The 18268-nt window shown below is 44.8% G+C and overlaps 1 protein-coding gene across 1 annotated transcript in view; it reads left to right on the forward strand.

Annotated features, from left to right (window-relative positions):
• Window positions 1-18268, forward strand: part of LOC124615845 — a 456052-nt gene that overhangs the window by 188831 nt on the left and 248953 nt on the right. Inside the window, exon 2 of the mRNA XM_047144039.1 lies at window positions 14160-14382. Coding sequence (XP_046999995.1) covers window positions 14160-14382 — 223 coding nt within the window. The remainder of the gene's footprint in view (window positions 1-14159; window positions 14383-18268) is intronic.

The raw sequence follows: 18268 nt of genomic DNA on the forward strand, positions 1-18268 counted from the left end.
ATATTTTGAGTTGCATAATTTAAAGTAGAATCAGACAGTATGATGTGAATACCGATGGCGCTCAGCTGCCTACGTTCTTCTGTTAGAGTGTGTCGCTTTCTTATTGGGTATGTACCTGAAATATCACGAGTATATGCAGGATGTAACATGGCAGGATTCACAACTAAAACAGTTTTCAGTATGTCACTGGATTTATTGGCCCTATAGTGACCTGACGTGTAGCATTCATCACATGAAAAATAATGCAGCAATAAAAGGGGAGGGAGGCGACAATGCTGTTAAACGTAACTCATTTCTGAAGTTTAGAACGTCTGAGGACATCTTATACCTTTCTGCATGCAATAGTTAACCGTTTCGTGGTTGATGGGATGCATATGTCCCACTAAGTAAATACGCAGTTTCGAGCGTTGGGATGTCTCTATCTCGTATCTGTCCAAATGCAGGATGTAGCGAAATGCTTTCGGAAATCAGAGAAAAACACTACGGATCATGGAATGGATACATATAAGGCGTGTGTTTATAGTGTGTCTGTTTCACGAAAATCAGATCAAATCACCATCTTTTCCATTCCAAGAATGACTGAAGTAACTAACAGAGTTTATAAGAAAACAAATACTTTGTTTTAAAAGATTACTACACACCTCAGAAACTCTGCTGGTTTGTACGTAATTTGTACTTGGTGGAATGTATATCGATGAGCCAAAAATTTGTGACCACCTACTTAATAACTTGTTTGTCCGTCTTTGGAACAAAATACATCACTGATTGCCGCGCCGGATTAGCCGAGCGGTCTAGGCCGCTGCAGTCATGGACTGTGCGGCTGGTCCCGGCGGAGATTCGATGCCTCCCTCGGACATGGGTGTGTGTGTGTGTTTGTCCTTAGGATAATTTAGGTTAAGTAGTATGTAGGCTTAGGGACTGTTGACCTTAGCAGTTAAGATTTCACACACGTTTGAACATCACTGATTCTGCTTATCAGAGATCAGATAGTTAGTTGGTAGGTTGTGGGGGTATGTCGAATTAAATGTCTACACACATGTCATGTAATTCGCGCAAATAACAGGCCGCTGAACTGCGTACGATGGCGCCTGATAGCGACCCAGATGGGTTCCACAGGATTTACATCAGGCGAATTTGGTCGCTGAAACGTCAACTTGAATTCACTATAATGCTCCTCAAGCAAGGTTCTGGCTCAGACAGACAATTATACTGCTGAAAGATGGCATCACCATCGGGTAAGACATCAAGCATGAAGGGATACAGGTGTACTATAAAATAATTTGCTAATTTTAAACTGATATTGGTCATTTTCTTGTATGACAGGACATCTTTGCATAGAGCAGTTTGATTTCATCATTCAGCCAGCACTGCTCAAAGTTCTCAAACGTCACTGTCGTAGATTTCTGTTTCATTGCAGTATGGATAAATTTAATTTCACAGTAGTGTTCAAATACTTCCATTGCAGTATGGATAAATTTAATTTCACAGTAGTGTTCAAATACTTCCATTGCAACACGGAGAAATTCAGCTTCACGAAAGTGTTAAAGTATCGCTGCTACAAATCAGCACTGTTATTTGAAATTGTTTGATTATATTTTAGTTCTGACCACCACTGTGCTTAACATCACGGCTGTTTGTGTTTTGTGTAAACATTGCTTCGTTTTCCTACTGAAGTTGATCACTGGGAATCACAGAATGAATTTTTGCTAAGTTTCTTCATGATCTACGAGTCAACACGCACCGGGTTCCCGGGTTCGATTCCCGGCGGGGTCAGGGATTTTCTCTGCCTCGTGATGACTCGGTGTTGTGTGATGTCCTTAGGTTAGTTAGGTTTAAATAGTTCTAAGTTCTAGGGGACTGATGACCATAGATGTTAAGTCCCATAGTGCTCAGAGCCAGTCAACACGCATATTTACCATTACTGCTTTGTCTTCTCCACAGTTAGCCACAATGTCGAAATGACGCTACGCAGCAACGTGTGATAGGTGTCGCAAAAGTTAACCAGTCGACACTGTGATAACTTGTAAGACCTTTCCTTGAGCTTGCGTTGATACGACACATCGATAATGATGTTAACACGAGTACTGGTGGCCTTGTCAACGTTTTTGGTAGTGCGTTAGTACTAGAGAACTTGGGATACAAATCACAGCAATGATGATGCCAACATGATGATGGTATACGTTTAGTGCGATTGACACACGAATAAGGGTACACAAGTAGCAGAGCGGATGTTGTTACAGACGTTGACATGTGACACACGTTAGCATTTCCACGGCCAGCCTGGTATCTGACATCTGTTTGTAGTTGTCCTCCATCGTAAACAATACTATGAAACACGTAACGATCTGTGACAAGCATCAACTTTGAGCTCACTAACTTTTCCCGGACAATCTTCCGTATACAGGGCGTGGACTATCAACAAACAAATTTATCTTTAGCCGCTGAGCAGAGCGTCGGTATGCATCTAGTAACAGTATCCATATGGCATTCTGACAACAGAAAGGCTGAACCCTTCTACAGACGATAGCTGTGGTGTCCGCTGCGGTACGTTGCTGTTTGAACAGCCCCAGTAATCTCAAGTTTTGATTGTCCAAGCTTCTCAGCAGGTTTTCAACCTATAAACAGTAACGCGATACAGTTGATGCCCGAGAGCAATAAGGCCTGGTTTACCCTGCAGCGAACGAGCACCTGCCAACATGTGTTGTCTCTGCTGTAAGCGGTAGGTGGACGTGAGGTAACAGCATTCGGGCGTGTTCGAATAGCATTCACAGGTGATTGCTCAACTTCGGCTGGTTGTCGGTTTTTCAGAGATTCGTCATAGGAAATTCGCGCGCTCCTTCTTGTGGCCCTCACCTGTTCGTGTACAGCATGAAAGAAGATTCGCTGTCTTTTGTACGTGGTCTGTCTTTATCTGAAGTCAAGTCAATTTTTTTCTGTTCCATAGCTTGAAAACTGAAGAAGCTACAAGAAGGTGGGAATTTAAGGAGATGGGACCTGGATAAACTGATTAAACAAGAGGTTGTAGAGAGTGTCAGAGAGAGCAATAGGGAACGAATGACAAGAACAGGGGAAATAAATACAACAGAAGAAGAATGGGTAGCTTTGAGAGATGAAATAGCCACCAGAGGATCAAGTAGGTAAAAAGACGAGAGCTGGTAGAAATCCTTGGGTAGCAGAAGAGATATTGAATTTAATTGATGAAAGGAGAAATTATAAAAATGCAGTAAAAGAAGCACGCAAAGAGGAATACAAACATCTCAAAAATGAGATCGACAGGAAGTGAAAAATGTCTAATGAGGGGTGGCTAGAGGACAAATGTAAGGATGTAGAGTCATATATTATTAGGGGTAAGATAGATGCTGCCGACGGGAAAATTAAAGAGGCCTTTGAGTAAAACAGAACCACTTGTATGAATATCAAGGGCTCAGATGGAAAACCAGTTCTAAGCAAAGAAGGGAAAGTAGAAAGGTGGAAGAAGTATATAAAGGGTCCATACAAGCGCTATATACTTTAAGGCAGTATCATGGAAATGGAAAAGGATGTAGATGAAGATGAAATAGGAGATATGATACTGCATGAATAGTTTGACAGAGCACTGAAAGACGTAAGTCGAAAGAAGGCCACGGGAGTATACAACATTCCATTAGAACTGCCGATAGCTTTGGGAGAGCCAGCTCTGACAAAACTCTACCATCTGGTGAGCAAGATGTATGAGACAGGCGAAATATCCTCAGACTTCAAGAAGAATATAATAATTCCAATGCCTAAAAAAGTAGTTGACACGTGTGAAAATTACCGAACTATCAGTTTAATAAGTCACGGCTGCAAAATACTAACACGAATTCATTACAGACGAATGGAAAAACTGGTAGAAGCCGACCTCGGGGAAGATCAGTCTGGATTCCGTATAAATGTTGAAACACGTGAGGCAATTGTGACCCTTCGACTTATCTTAGAAGATAGATTAAGGAAAGGCAAACCTACGTTTCTAGCATTTGTAGACTTAGAGAAGGCTTTTGACAATGTTGACTGGAATACTCTCTTTCAAATTCTGAAGGTAACAGGGGTCAAATACAGGGAGCGAAAGGCTATCTACAATTTGTACAGAATGCAGATGGCAGTTATAAGAGTCGAGGGGCATGAAAGGGAAGCAGTGGTTGCGAAGGGAGTGAGACAGGGTTGTAGCCTATCCACGATTTATTCAATCTGTATATTGAGCAAGCAGTAAAAGAAACAAAAGAAAAATTCGGAGTAGGAATTAAAATCCATGGAAAAGAAATAAAAACTTTGAGGTTCGCCAATGACATTGTAATTCTGTCAGAGACAGCAAAGGACTTGGAAGAGCAGTTGAACGGAATGGACAGTGTCTTGAAAGGAGAATATAATATGAACATCAACAAAAGCGAAGCGAGGATAATGGAATGTAGTCAAATTAAATCGGGTGATGCTGAGGGGATTGGATTAGGAAATGAGACGCTTAAAGCAGTAGAGGAGTTTTGCTATTTGGGGAGCAAAATAACTGATGATGGTCGAAGTAGAGAGGATATAAAATGTAGAGTGGCAACGGCAAGGAAAGCGTTTCTGAAGAAGAGAAATCTGTTAACATCGAGAATAGATTTAAGCGTCAGGAAATCTTTTCTCAAAGTATTTATATGGAGTGTGGCCATGTATGGAAGTGAAACATGGACGATAAATAGTTTAGTCAAGAAGAGAATAGAAGCTTTCGAAATGTGGTGCTACAGAAGAATGCTGAAGATTAGATGGGTAGATCACGAAACTAATGAGGAGGTATTGAACAGAATTGAGGAGAAGAGCAATTTGTGGCACAACTTGACTAGAAGAACGGATTGGTTGGTAGGACGTGTTCTGAGGCATCAAGGGATCACCAATTTAGTATTGGAGGGCAGCGTGGAGGGTAAAAATCGTAGAGGCAGACCAAGAGATGAATACATTAAACAGATTCAGAAGATGAGATGAAGAAACTTGCACAGGATAGAGTAGCATGGAGAGCTGCATCAAACCAGTCTCTGGACTGAATACCACAACAATAGCTTGACAGCACTGACTATGTGATGTCGTGCTTCAGTCCCATTGAGTTTTTTGTCCGTCAGTCAGTGGCACTATTCGTGGAGATTTCACAGTTTTTTGTTATAACTGTATGCACTAATGAAGAAATGGACGGAGTAATTGGTTTGTTAAGCCGGAGGAACTAAATTTGAGGAGACTGTTAGCAGCTTGTAGATGCAGGATGCTGATAGCTGTCTTGGTGAACGAAAAATTTACGACCGGATAAATCACTTTAAGTGTTGACGTTTATCTGTCTGCTATGAAAAGCGTTGGAGCTTACGCCATCCATTTCAATAACGGTCAGAAACATTGGAACTGCTGAACAAAAGATTCGTGCTGATCGTCGTATCAAACTGATAATGATATAAATTAGTTGAAAATTACCCATGTTTCCACGTTTGCAATGGTCCATTTATCACTAAACTAACACAAAGTTTGGCTCATTGGGTACTACGTCAACTGAGAAAGACAAACTGGAAACTTTATAAATGTCGAAAACACGTTGAAGAGGAAGGAGAGGACTTTCCCAGTCTCACAGTAACGCTCATTGGGAAGTGGATCCATCAGTACGAATCACAGAGCAAGTGACAGAGCATGGTGTTGAAACATCCATCTCCACCTGCAGTAAAAGACTTGAAGAGCCAACCCTCTGTAAGTTGATGATGGCAGAGTTTTGGGATATGTAAGATCATTACACACCTAAAGGTCAGGATAATGCCAGTCCGTTTACAGCCGGGTAACAGTTCACTGCATATAAAATATAGGTTTTCAGCTGTTAGAGTACCTTCCGTACCATCTGATTTGCACCGTTTTGTTCCGATGAAGGTGCGCCTGCTAGAATTCAAGTATTCGTTGGACGAGAGTGCAGAGGAGGAGCAAGAGTGGCTGTGCGCAGTGTCTCCCTCCTCTATAACGCAGTTAGTAAGTTTGGCAAGAGATGGACCAAACGCACAGTGATTGGCAGTGATTATATAGAGAAATGACGTTACACTACTGGACATTAAAATTGATACACCAAGAAGAAATGCAGATGATAAACGGGTATCCATTGGACAAATATATTATACTGGAACTGACATGTGATTACATTTTCACGCAATTTGGGTGCATACATCCTGAGAAATCATTACCCAGAATAACCATCTCTGGCCGTAAAAACGGCCTTGATACGCCTGGGCATTGAGTCAAACAGAGCTTGGATGGCGTGTACAGGTACAGCTGCCCATGCAACTTCAACGCGATACCACAGTTCATCAAGACTGGCGTATTGTGACGAGCCAGTTGCTCAGCTACCATTGACCAGACGTTTTCAGTTGGTGAAAGATCTGGAGAATGTGCTGGCCAGGGCAGCAGTCGACCATTTTCTGTATCCACAAAGGCCCGTACAGCACCTGTAACATGCGGTCGTGCATTATCCTGCTCAAATGTAAGGTTTCGCAGGGATTGAATGAAGGGTAGAGCCACGGGTCGTAACACATCTGAAATGTAACGTCCACTGTTCTAAGTGCCGTCAGTGCGAACAAGAGGTGACCGAGCCGTGTAACCAATGACACCCCATATCATCACTCTGGGTGATATTCCAGTATGGCGATGACAAATACACGCTTTCAATGTGCGTTCACCGCGATGTCGCCAAACACTGTTGCGACCATCAAGAGTAACCGCAGCCGTGGTCTCCGAGCTGATAGTGCATGCTGCTGCAAACGTCGTCGAACTGTTCGTGCAGATGGTTGTTGTCTTGCAGACGTCCCCATTTGTTGACTCAGGGATCGAGACGCGGCTGCACGATCCGTTACAGCCATGCGAGTAAGATGCCTGATACGAGGCCGTTGGGATTCAGCACGGCGTTCCGTATTACCCTCCTGAACCTACCGATTCCATATTCTGCTAACAGTCATTGGATCTCGACCAACGCGAGCAGCAATGTTGCAATACGATAAAACGCAATCGCGATAGACTACAATCCGACCTTTATCAAAGTCGGAAACGTGATGGTACGCATTTCTCCTCCTTACACGAGGCATCACAACAAGGATTCACCAGGCAACGCCGGTCAACTGCTCTTTGTGTATGAGAAATCGGTTGGAAACTTTCCTCATGTCAGCACGTTGTAGGTGTCGCCACCGGCGTCAGCCTTGTGTGAATGCTCTGAAAAGCTAATCATTTGCATATCACAGCATCTTCTTCCTGTCGGTTAAATTTCGCGTGTGTAGCACGTCATCTTCGTGGTGTAGCAATTTTAATGGCCAGTAGTGTAGTTGCAAAGTTGCTTTATCAATTTAAAAAATTTGCTATATGGCTTCTCTCGAAAACGTGAGTTGAGTGAGCGATCGAGTGGCCAGAAGAGAATGTAATGTTGCTACAAGGAAAATAAAGATGTCACAGATACCTGTGAGAACCACAGCTAAAAAGAAGGAAGAGATTTCAAACATTCATTGCTTGCTAACAATAGAAGATAGAAACGCAATTACAACGTTCCTGGAAAGCTTCAACAATGTGATATCGCAGACTTTCAAGAGTGTCAGGCACATGAGGTATAAAAACGCGGTCTTTTACGTAACTGCACAGATAAAAGTCACAAAGTGTGAGATCTGGAGACCTGGGACGCGACCGTCGATGGAGTTCGCCTTCTGCTACTCTCTGCCGACCCAACGTCCTGGAATGGTATCATTCAGCAATATTTTCTGCGCATTTTCTTCTTTATCTCTTCTCTCAAGCGTCGCAGGAGGGTGCAATAATATGATGCATTGATAGCTACTCCCTTTTGCAAGTAACCCACCATAATTACCTCTTCTGCATCCCAGAAGACCGATGCCATCACCTTACGGCTGATTTTTGCACCGGAAATCGTTCTTGCGGTAGGGGATGAAGGATGTTTCCATTGTTGTATCTGTTGTTTTGTCTCAGGATCGAAGTGGTGAACCCACGTTTCACCCATTGTCACACACCTTGCAAGAAAGCCGTCTTCATCAGCTTCAAATTAGCGGACGATTTCTTCACAATACTGAACATACTACCGTCTTAGATCTGCATTCAAGTCTTTCGGGACCCACCGAGATGAAACTTCCCCCATTCTCAAAATATCCAATGTGCTGCAGCGTTGTTCGACGAACCCGCAAAATCGCATCGTAAATTGAAGTCACTGTTTCATCAGTGGCAACGGTGACATGCCTTCCGCTCCTTGGCGCATCTTCCACACTTGTTCTTCCACTTTTGAAGTCAGACACCCAATTTTTCATTGTTGCATACGACGGAGCACAGTCCTTAAGTGTGTTCCGCATGTCCTCCGCCATTTCCTTGGGCCTCATTCCGTTCAAATGAAGATATTCAGTCACAGAACGGTTCTTGATTCTATCGGTATTCGCCATTTTGCTTACACTACGGAATACAACGCACTCTAGCGGAAAAATTAACGCAGCTGGAGCCGCGAAATTTGACTTGTATACGCAAAAAGGGTCACCATAAAAGTGGGATGTGTTGTTTGTGCGAGACATTGCGGTAACTATTTCGGGATAGGAACTTTCCGACCGCCCCTCGTACACATAAAACCATAAGTCAGCAACAGGTGTTCGTATGTTATGGTCTTCAGTCCGAAGACTGGTTTGATGCAGCTCTGCACGCTAGTCTATGCTGTGAAAGTCTCTTCAACTCTCTGCATAATTATTGCAAGCTACATCAATTTGAAGCAGCTTTCTGTAGTCAATTCTTGGTTTCCCTCCGCAATTATTATGCCCCCTCCTCCTCCCCCCTCACACACACAGTGTCCTCCATTAACAACCTGAAGTTTCCTTAACGCCTCGAGATGTGTGTTATTGACACTGCCTTCTTTTACTCAAGTTGTCCCGTTAGCTTATTTTGTCACCAACCAGTTCCATTTAACGTATCCTCAATAACCTGTCTAAAGCTTAAGTATTCATCTACAGCACAAAATTTCAAAAGCGTCCATTCTGTTCTCATCTAAACTCTTTGTCGTCTACAACCTACTTCCGTAGAATGATACAGTCTAGACAAATAGATTTGGATAATGCATTCAATCACTTAAACTTATATTGCACGTTAATAATCTCCTGTTTTTCCCAAAACCCTTTTTCTGCTATTCTCAGTCTGCATTTTATGTCTTCCCCACCTCGGCCACCGTCAATTATTAATTCTCTCAGCAGTTTAAATTCGACTACTTTCCATTACCGTTGTTTTACTTTTGTTTATTTTCATTTTTATATCTTTCCAAGATACTGTCCATTCCGTTCAACTGATCTTAAAACTCATTTTGCGTCCTTGAGAGAGTTGTCTCAATTTCGTTCATCATATTAGATAGCCTGCAGTTGTGTCATTCATGATTTAAATAATGAAAAATGAACCAGGTACTTATTCTTTGTTGCTTACCACAACGCGTGTCGAGAATTTATTCTCATTTTCAAGTGCATTTGTGCATATGCTTACATGAATATGTTTAGTGATGTTTGGATGTGTGATTTTCTGTCTCTCTTGTGTCATTTTGAAGTTCGACTGCGATCGGAAAGTCGGACAAAGTGAATCTTTGGGTGTTTTTAAGCGATAGTGTTAGAAATGGTATTTTTTGTTTGACTACTTACAGGTACTGTGCCTCCTCCATTATATAGAATTTCACGCACTTGCAGGTCATCACTTTCACTGTTTGTTTACAAAATATGGTACAAGGATATTACGATACCATGGCTTCACGAAGAGCCTGTACACTTTAAGAGTTGTTATTTTCTCTTTCCTTTATTGAGTTTGTGGCCGAGCGGTTCTAGGCGCTTCAGTCAGGAAACGCGCGACCGCTCCAGTCGCAGGTTCGAATCCTGCCTCGGGCATAGATGTGTGTGATGTCCTTAGGTTAGTTAGGTTTAATTAGTTCTAAGTTCTAGGGGACTGATGACCTCAGATGTTAACTCCCATAGTGCTCAGAGCCATTTGAATTTATTGAGTTTCGATTCCCCCCCGAAGGGGGCGAGCTGGCAGCAGATTAGTACGCCGCTCTTCAGCCTACAGAATTTGCAGAATTGTTACAATGTTACTGGATTACATTACGTACACTGCCCTCTATAAGTTTGGAAACACCATGCTGTGTATTACAACGGAGTAAGATGGAAGTTATCTATGTTGAGTTATTGGTTAGAATACGGAATAGCAAGCTCAAATAACGGTTAATAATGACACGTACAGTATTGCACACTTAATTATTGTACATATACATACATATTGGAACATACTAGTATTCCTCCGTTTTATGTGAGCCGATGTTACCTGTCTAATCATATCTACTAAACACGCTAGGTGGCGCGAGTAGACCGCATGGCTATGTACAGGTACGATGTTTACATTTCTGTTCACTTGTAGTTGCGTTTGCGTAAAGGTATACTACGCGGCGAAGGTAATTGAAAATGGCCCCAAAGTGGCAGATTCCTTAAGAATCACGGGTAGTGATAATCACTTTGCACCAAGAAGGCAATAGTGTCTGACAAATAGCAAAGAAACATGATTTCCATCAGCGGAGTTGTCAAAACCATACACTGGCATCGAGGAACAGGCTCCTATGCAGATCGTCCTCGCTCAGGAGCACCCAGGAAAATATCAGAACGTCAGGAAAAGTATTGGGTAGTGACCAATAAAAGTAACAAATTAAAAACTATCCGTGAATTGACTGCTGAACTAGACACAACGAGGGACACGCCGGTGAGTGAGTCAACAGTGAGACGACGCAGACAACGATCTCCGAGGTTATGTAGCAACAGGGAAACCACTGTCGCGCCCTGTTAACAGGAAGAAAAGGCTTCAGTGGGTTAAGACACACCAACATTGGACAGCGGGGGATTGGGAAAGAGTCTTATTCACCGATGATTGCACGTTCGAAATATTTGGAAGTAAACGCTATTTACCCCATGATCGCTTGAATCCTCAGTGCGTAATTCCAACTATAAAGCATGGAGGGGGTTCTGTGATGGTATGGGGATCCTTCGGAGGGAAAAAGTCGGAGATTTGGTGAAAATAGATGGACAACTCAACCAAAAGGTTTATCATGCCATTCTCCAGCGAAATGCTAAGAATCTGGTTTGCATCTGATTGAGAAAGGGTTTGTCTTGCAGCAAGACAACGACCCGAAACATACGTCTCGCTTGTGTCAGAAGTATGTGAAGTCTCCAGAGCTCAGTAAAACATTGAAAAACATGAAGTGGCCGACCAAATCCCCTGATTTTAATCCAATCGAGCCTCTATGGGATGAATTAGACAGGAGGATCCGAAAACGGGAAATCATGAGTGGGTCACAAGTGTGGGAGATCCTGCAGGAGGAATGGAGGTTAACTCCAACTGAAACCTTTGCAAAACTGACGCAGCGCATGCCGACAGTGTGAAGGCAGTGATGAGAGCAAAGGGTGGCTATTTTGAGGAATCGAAAATTTAATTACTGCATCTTCCTGTGTAGTATTTGAGCTTAATAAACATTTGGAAAACAACAAAATGCGTTTTATACTGTATTTCCTTTCCATTGTCTATAATTACTAGGTGTTTCCAAACTTATGGAGGGTAGTGTCTATACCTAAGGATGTAAATTATAAAAAATATTTTTACCAGTTCGTATAAAAACAGTTAAGGTGATGATTTGCACATGTGTGATATTATGTATAATATTCAGTTAACAAAAGCACGAATGCTTCATTGGTTCACGGGCGTCGCGTCGGATAACGTTGTGGAAGCTGCTCGTCATCATCAAACGCTTACTGACGTGTTGCTACAATGGCTCGCCAATACACACGCTAACTCGATAGAAATGCGCAGACGCTAATGATTCAGGCTATAACGTCATCGAAGACGAATAATTGAGCACGGCGTCTTCGATGACGTTATAGCCTCAATCCTTAGCGCCTGCGCTTTTCTAATGAATCATCGTATATATTGGCGAGCCACTACAGTAACAAGTCAGTAAGCACCTGAAGATGATGAACAGGTGTCTCGTTGAAATATTGTGCAGCTTCCAGAATGTTATCCGACGCGACGCCCGTGAAACAATGAAGCAGTTACCATATCGAGAAAGTCTCAAACAGCACAAAAGAACAAACACACTTGAAAATAAGAATAAATTCTCGAAACGCGTTATGCTAAGCATAAAAGAATAAGTAACTGGTGCACTTTTCATAATTTAAATTGAGATGTGCCTTGTCATCGGAAAAGCCTCAAAGTTTGCATTCCTTCATCCCGAATTATTATTCTCCTTGATTTCTTTCACTATACTCAAGATTCAGTAACATCGAGTAAAGGCTGCATCTTGTCTCCCTCCGTTTTCTGCACAAGCTACAGATACACTACTGGCCATTCAAATTGCTACACCAAGAAGAAATGCAGATGATAAACGGGTATTCATTGGACAAATATATTATACTACAACTGACATGTGATTACATTTTCACAAAATGTGGGTGCATAGATTCTGAGAAATCAGTACCCAGAACAACCACCTCTGGCCGTAATAGCCGGCCGCGGTGGTCGTGCGGTTCTAGGCGCTCCAGTCCGGAGCCGCGCTGCTCCTACGGTCGCAGGTTCGAATCCTGCCTCGGCAATGGGTGTGTGTGATGTCCTTAGGTTAGTTAGGTTTAAGTAGTTCTAAGTTCTAGGGGACTGATGACCACAGCAGTTGAGTCCCATAGTGCTCAGAGCCATTTGAACCATTCTTTTTTTTTTTTTTTTTTTGCCGTAATAACGGCCTTGATACGCCTGGGCATTGAGTCAAACAGAGCTTGAATGGCGTGTACAGATACAGCTGCCCATGCAGTTTCAACACGATACCACAGTTCATCAAGAGTAGTGACTGGCGTATTGTGACGAGCCAGTTGCTCGGCTACCATTGACCAGATGTTTTTAGTTGGTGAGAGATCTGGAGAATGTGCTGGCCAGGGCAGCAGTCGAACATTTTGTGTATCCACAAAGGCCCGTACAGGACCTGCAATATGCGGTCGTGTATTATCCTGCTGAAATACAGTGTTTCGCAGGGATCCAATGAAGCGTGGAGCCACGGGTAGTAACACATTTGAAATGTAACGTCCACTGTTCAAAGTGCCGTCAATGCGAACAAGAGGTGACCGAGACGTGTAACCAATGGCACCCCATACCATCACGCTGGGTGATACGCCAGTATGGCGATGACAAATACGCGCTTCCAATGTGCTTTCACCGCGATGTCGCCAAACACGGATGCGACCATCATGATGCTGTAAACAGAACCTGGATTCATCCGAAAAAAATGACGTTTTGCCATTCGTGCAGCCAGGTTCGTCGTTGAGTACACCATCGCAGGCGCTCCTGTCTGTGATGCAGCGTCAAGGGTAACCGCAGCCATGGTCTCCGAGCTGATAGTCCATGCTGCTGCAAACGTCGTCGAACAGTTCGTGCAGATGGTTGTTATCTTGCAAACGTCCCCATCTGTTGACTGAGGGATCGAGACGTGACTGCACGATCCGTTACAGCCATGCATATAAGATGCCTGTCATCACGACTGCTAGTGATACGAAGCCGTTGGGATCCAGCACGGCGTTCCGTATTACCCTCCTGAACCCACCGATTCCATATTCTGCTAACAGTCATTGGATATCGACCAACGCGAGCAGCAATGTCGCTATAGGATAAACAGCAATCACGATAGGCTACAATCCGACCTTTAGCAAAGTCGGAATGGTGATGGTACGTATTTCTCCTTACAAAGGCATCACAACAACGTTTCACCAGACAACGCCGGTCAACTGCTGTTTGTGCGTGAGAAATCGGTTGGAAACTTCCCTCATGTCAGCACGTTGTAGGTGTCGCCACCGGCGCCAACCTTGTGTGAATGCTCTGAGAAGCTAATCATTTGCATATCACAGCATCTTCTTCCTGTCGGTTAAATTTCGCGTGTGTAGCACGTCATCTTCGTGGTGTAGCAATTTTCATGGCCAGTAGTGTAACATTTAGCTCTCTGTGTTTTATCCCTCCAATCTTCAATATTTCAAAAAGTGTAGTCCAGTCTACAACGTGAAAATATTTTAGTAAATCACGTCGGAAGCGTGCTGTGTGGCAGCGGCGAGCTGAGGCGGGCGTGGTTGCAGGTCGGGCGTGACGCTGCGGCAGGTGACTGACGGCTCGGGCTTCCTGCAGCTCATCTACGGCGCCGAGGGCGAGCTGCGCGACTGCGAGTTCGTGGCCGGGCGGCGCGCCGCCGACGCCTTCCTGCGCTCCTTCCACTCCGACGTGCAGCGCGCCGCCGGCGGGGGCCGGCGCGAACACCGCCACGAGGCAGCCGACGCCGCGCTCACCAACGTCACCTTCCAGGTCAGCCTCCACTCCTTCATACAGCAGTACACTGAAGCGCCAAAGAAACTGGTATAGGCATGCGCATTCAAATACAGAGGTATGTAAACAGGCAGAATACGGCGCTGCGGTCGGCAACGCCTATATAAAACAACAAGTGTCTGCCGCAGTTGTTAGATCGGTTACTGCTGCTACAATGGCAAGTTAAGCCGGCCGTTGTGGACGAGTGGTTCGAGGCGCTTCAAGTCTGGAACCGCGCGACCGCTACGGTCGCAGGTTCGAATCCTGCCTCGGGCATGGATGTGTGTGATGTCCTTAGGTTAGTTAGGTTTAATTAGTTCTAAATTCTAGGTGACTGGTGACCTCCGATGTTAAGTCCCAAAGTGCTCAGTGCCATTTGAACCATGGCACGTTATCAACATTTAAGTGAGTTTGAAAAGGTTGAACGAGCGATGAGACAACGCATCTCCGAGGTAGTGATGAAGTAAGGGATTCCCCCGCACGACCATTTCACGAGAGTACCGCGAATATCAGGAATCCAGTAAAGCTTCAAATCACCAATATCACTACGGCCGGAAAAAGATCCTGCAAGAACGGGACCGACGACGATTGAAGAGAATCGTTCAACGTGACAGTAGTGCAACGGTTCCGCACATTGCGGCAGATTTCAGTGCTGGGCGATCAACAAGTGTCAGCGTGTGAACCATTCAACGAAATATCATCGATATGGTCTTTTGGAACCGAAGGCCCAATCGTGTACCCTTGATTAAAAAAATGGCTCTGAGCACTCTGGGACTTAACATCTGAGGTCATCAGTCCCCTAGATTTAAAATAAAAGTACTCCGTCTTCCGGCCACGAGTGGCCTACAAGGACCATCCGACCGCCGTGTCATCCTCAGTGGAGGATCCGGATAGGAGGGGCGTGGGGCCAGCACACCGCTCTCCCGGTCGTTATGATGGTATTCTTCACCGAAGCCGCTACTATTCGGTCGAGTAGCTCCTCAATTGGCAACACGAGGCTGAGTGCACCCCGAAAAATGACAACAGCGCATGGTGGACTGGATGGACACCCATCCAAGTGCCGACCACGCCCGACAGCGCTTAACTTCGGTGATCTCACGGGAACCGGTGTAACCATTGGGGCAAGGCCATTGCCACATTAAGACGATAGCGGCCTGCAATTCAGTCAGTGATTTGAGAAAAAGGCGGAAGCCCCTAGAACTGCTCGGCCACAGCGGCCGGCTACCCTCGATAACTGAGCGACACAAAACTTTATGCCTCACCTAGGCCCGTCAACACCGACATTGGACTGTTGATCACTGGAAACATGTCCCTTCGTCGGACGAGTCTCGTTTAAAATTGTATCGAGCGGATGGACGTGGACGGGTATGGAGGCAACCTCATGAATCCATGGACACTCCATGGTAGCAGAGCTGGTATGCAGCGTGTGCACCAAACTCCGCAGACATGAACATTATTGATCATATCTGGGATGCCTTGCAACGTACTCTTACGGATTTATGCATAGCCCTGCAGGATTCATGGTGACAGTTCCCTCCAGCACTACTTCAAACATTAGTCTGGTCCATGCCACGCCGTGTTGTGGCACCTCTGGGTGCTCGCGGGGGCCCTACGCGATATTAGGCAGGTGTACCAGTTTCTTTGGCTCTTCAGTGTAGTAGGCATCAGTCTCAAGACTAGTTAGATGTTGCTATTGGCGCTACTGCAGTCACGTAAATGGACAATGTTACACCAGTTGATAGTTATCAAACGCAACGGAGATGTCCATCTCGTAATGCTCATTAAATGATTAAACTTTCACTTCATTCCGAACTGATGACCTGCATAAATGTTATCATATGTTGTGAGTCCCATGAGCACTAACAAATTCTTGTGTTCGTCGTGGCATAGAAGCAAACTGTATGAAGATAGTTTGCTTGAGGCTGGTACGAAAGTATACTTCTCTCCATCCAACAGAGGACACTTTCTGTGGGTCACAAATAAGGGCATCCAGCACGCCAGTCAAACAACTATACATTTCTCAAATCGTTTGTGGTTTGCATTGCGAGGTTTTCGATTATCCTGCTGAAATACGCCATCTGGTGATGAAGAGTATGTTTCATCAATGGTAAATATCAAAATAATTAACATGAACCATTACGTATACCAGATAATCACTACACCTTTACGTCAAATGAGAAGAAGGTCCCTTGCCGTCAAGTACATACTAGTTATCAGTGGAGCTCTTAAATTAAATTGTCCAAAACACAATATGGTTAAAGACACAAAAGCATAGCAGACATATATTATCTGATCCGAAGTATCCAGGCATTATAACGAAAACTGGATGTATAAAAAACCTAAATACCAAGCGGCAGCAGGAGAAAACACACACAAAAAGGTGTTACGTATGTGTTGAATCCTGCCTAGCCGCCGAATATGTGTATCTAGGAAACCCGCTTTCTCGGATCGCTAGACAAACAATTGAAAGAAATCGTGTCAATGAGTTTTATTACGAAATGAACAATGACAAAACTCTGACAATAACAAAAAAAATGGTTGAAATGGCTCTGAGCACTATGGCACTCAACTGCTGTGGTCAAGAGTCCCCTAGAACTTAGAATTACTTAAACCTAACTAACCTAAGGACATCACACACACCCATGCCCGAGGCAGGATTCGAACCTGCGACCGTAGCAGCAGCGCGGCTCCGGACTGGAGCGCCTAGAACCGCACGGCCACTGACAATAACACAGAAGTGTTGCAAGAAAGGACGACCTATGAAATAAACAAGCTTCTTCAGTATAGACAGTACTACGTAGTACTAGCGAAACGACTAGTCTTGAAGCTGCTGTAGTACTGGGGCGTGGCGTGTCGGATGCGGCGCTTTTGTTCTCTTCGCATAGAGGCCGCTGGTGTCGCGTTGTCGTCTTGGAGAGGGGTCAGTCAGCGTGTAATTGGCTGACGTCTTCTTCACAGCCATCTCTGTTCTCTCGTTCCCGACTGGCGTGTCTGCGCTTAACTTTATGCTGTAACATTCCTCCCCCCCCCCCCCCCCCCACAGCTTCCAGTCCATCGCAGCATCTGCGCTCCTGCCTCCCCCGCCGTTGTCGTACTCTCTATACGATGACGGTCCGTCGCGTTGAGGGGGGGCCTCAACGCGACGGACCGTCGTCGTATAGAGAGTACGACAATGGCGGGGGAGGCAGGAGCGCAGATGCTGCGATTGATTGGAAGCTGTGGCTGCAGGGGACGACAGACCTATAGTTGTACCCCGCCATCTGGCCTTCGCTCTGCAGTAAAAGTCCCCCGGTAAACGACCAGAAAGTTACACATCCAGCTCCTGAGGCTCATAACAAGATGTAGAAGGAAACTTCAGGCAGATTAAAACTGTGTGCCGGAGCGATACTCAAACTCGGGACCTTTGCCTTTCGCGGGCAAGTTCTCTACCAACTGAGCTACCCAAGCGCGACTCACGACCCGTTCTCACAGCTTTAATTCCGCCAGTACCTCGTCTCCTACCTTCCAAACTTTACAGAAGCTCTCCTGCCAGCAGGTTTCATATCAGCGCACACTCTGCTGCAGAGTGAAAACTCATTCTGGAAACATCCCCCAGGCTGTGGCTAAGCCATGACTTCGCAATATCCTTTGTTCCAGGAGTGCTAGTTCTGCAGGTATGGAGGAGAGCTTCTGTGAAGTTTGGAAGTGGGAGACGAGGTACTGGTGGAATTAAAGCTGTGAGGAGGGGTCGTGAGTCGTGCTTGGGTAGCTCAGTTGGTAGAGCACTTGCCCGCGAAAGGTACGGAGTTCGAGTCTCGGTCCGGCACACAGTTTTAATGTGCCAGAAAGTTTCATATCAGCGCACGCTCCGCTGCAGAGTGAAAATCTCATTCTGGAAGATGTAGAA

This window comes from Schistocerca americana, chromosome 1 (genome assembly GCF_021461395.2).
Source record: "Schistocerca americana isolate TAMUIC-IGC-003095 chromosome 1, iqSchAmer2.1, whole genome shotgun sequence".
In the NCBI taxonomy this organism is placed as follows: domain Eukaryota; kingdom Metazoa; phylum Arthropoda; class Insecta; order Orthoptera; family Acrididae; genus Schistocerca; species Schistocerca americana.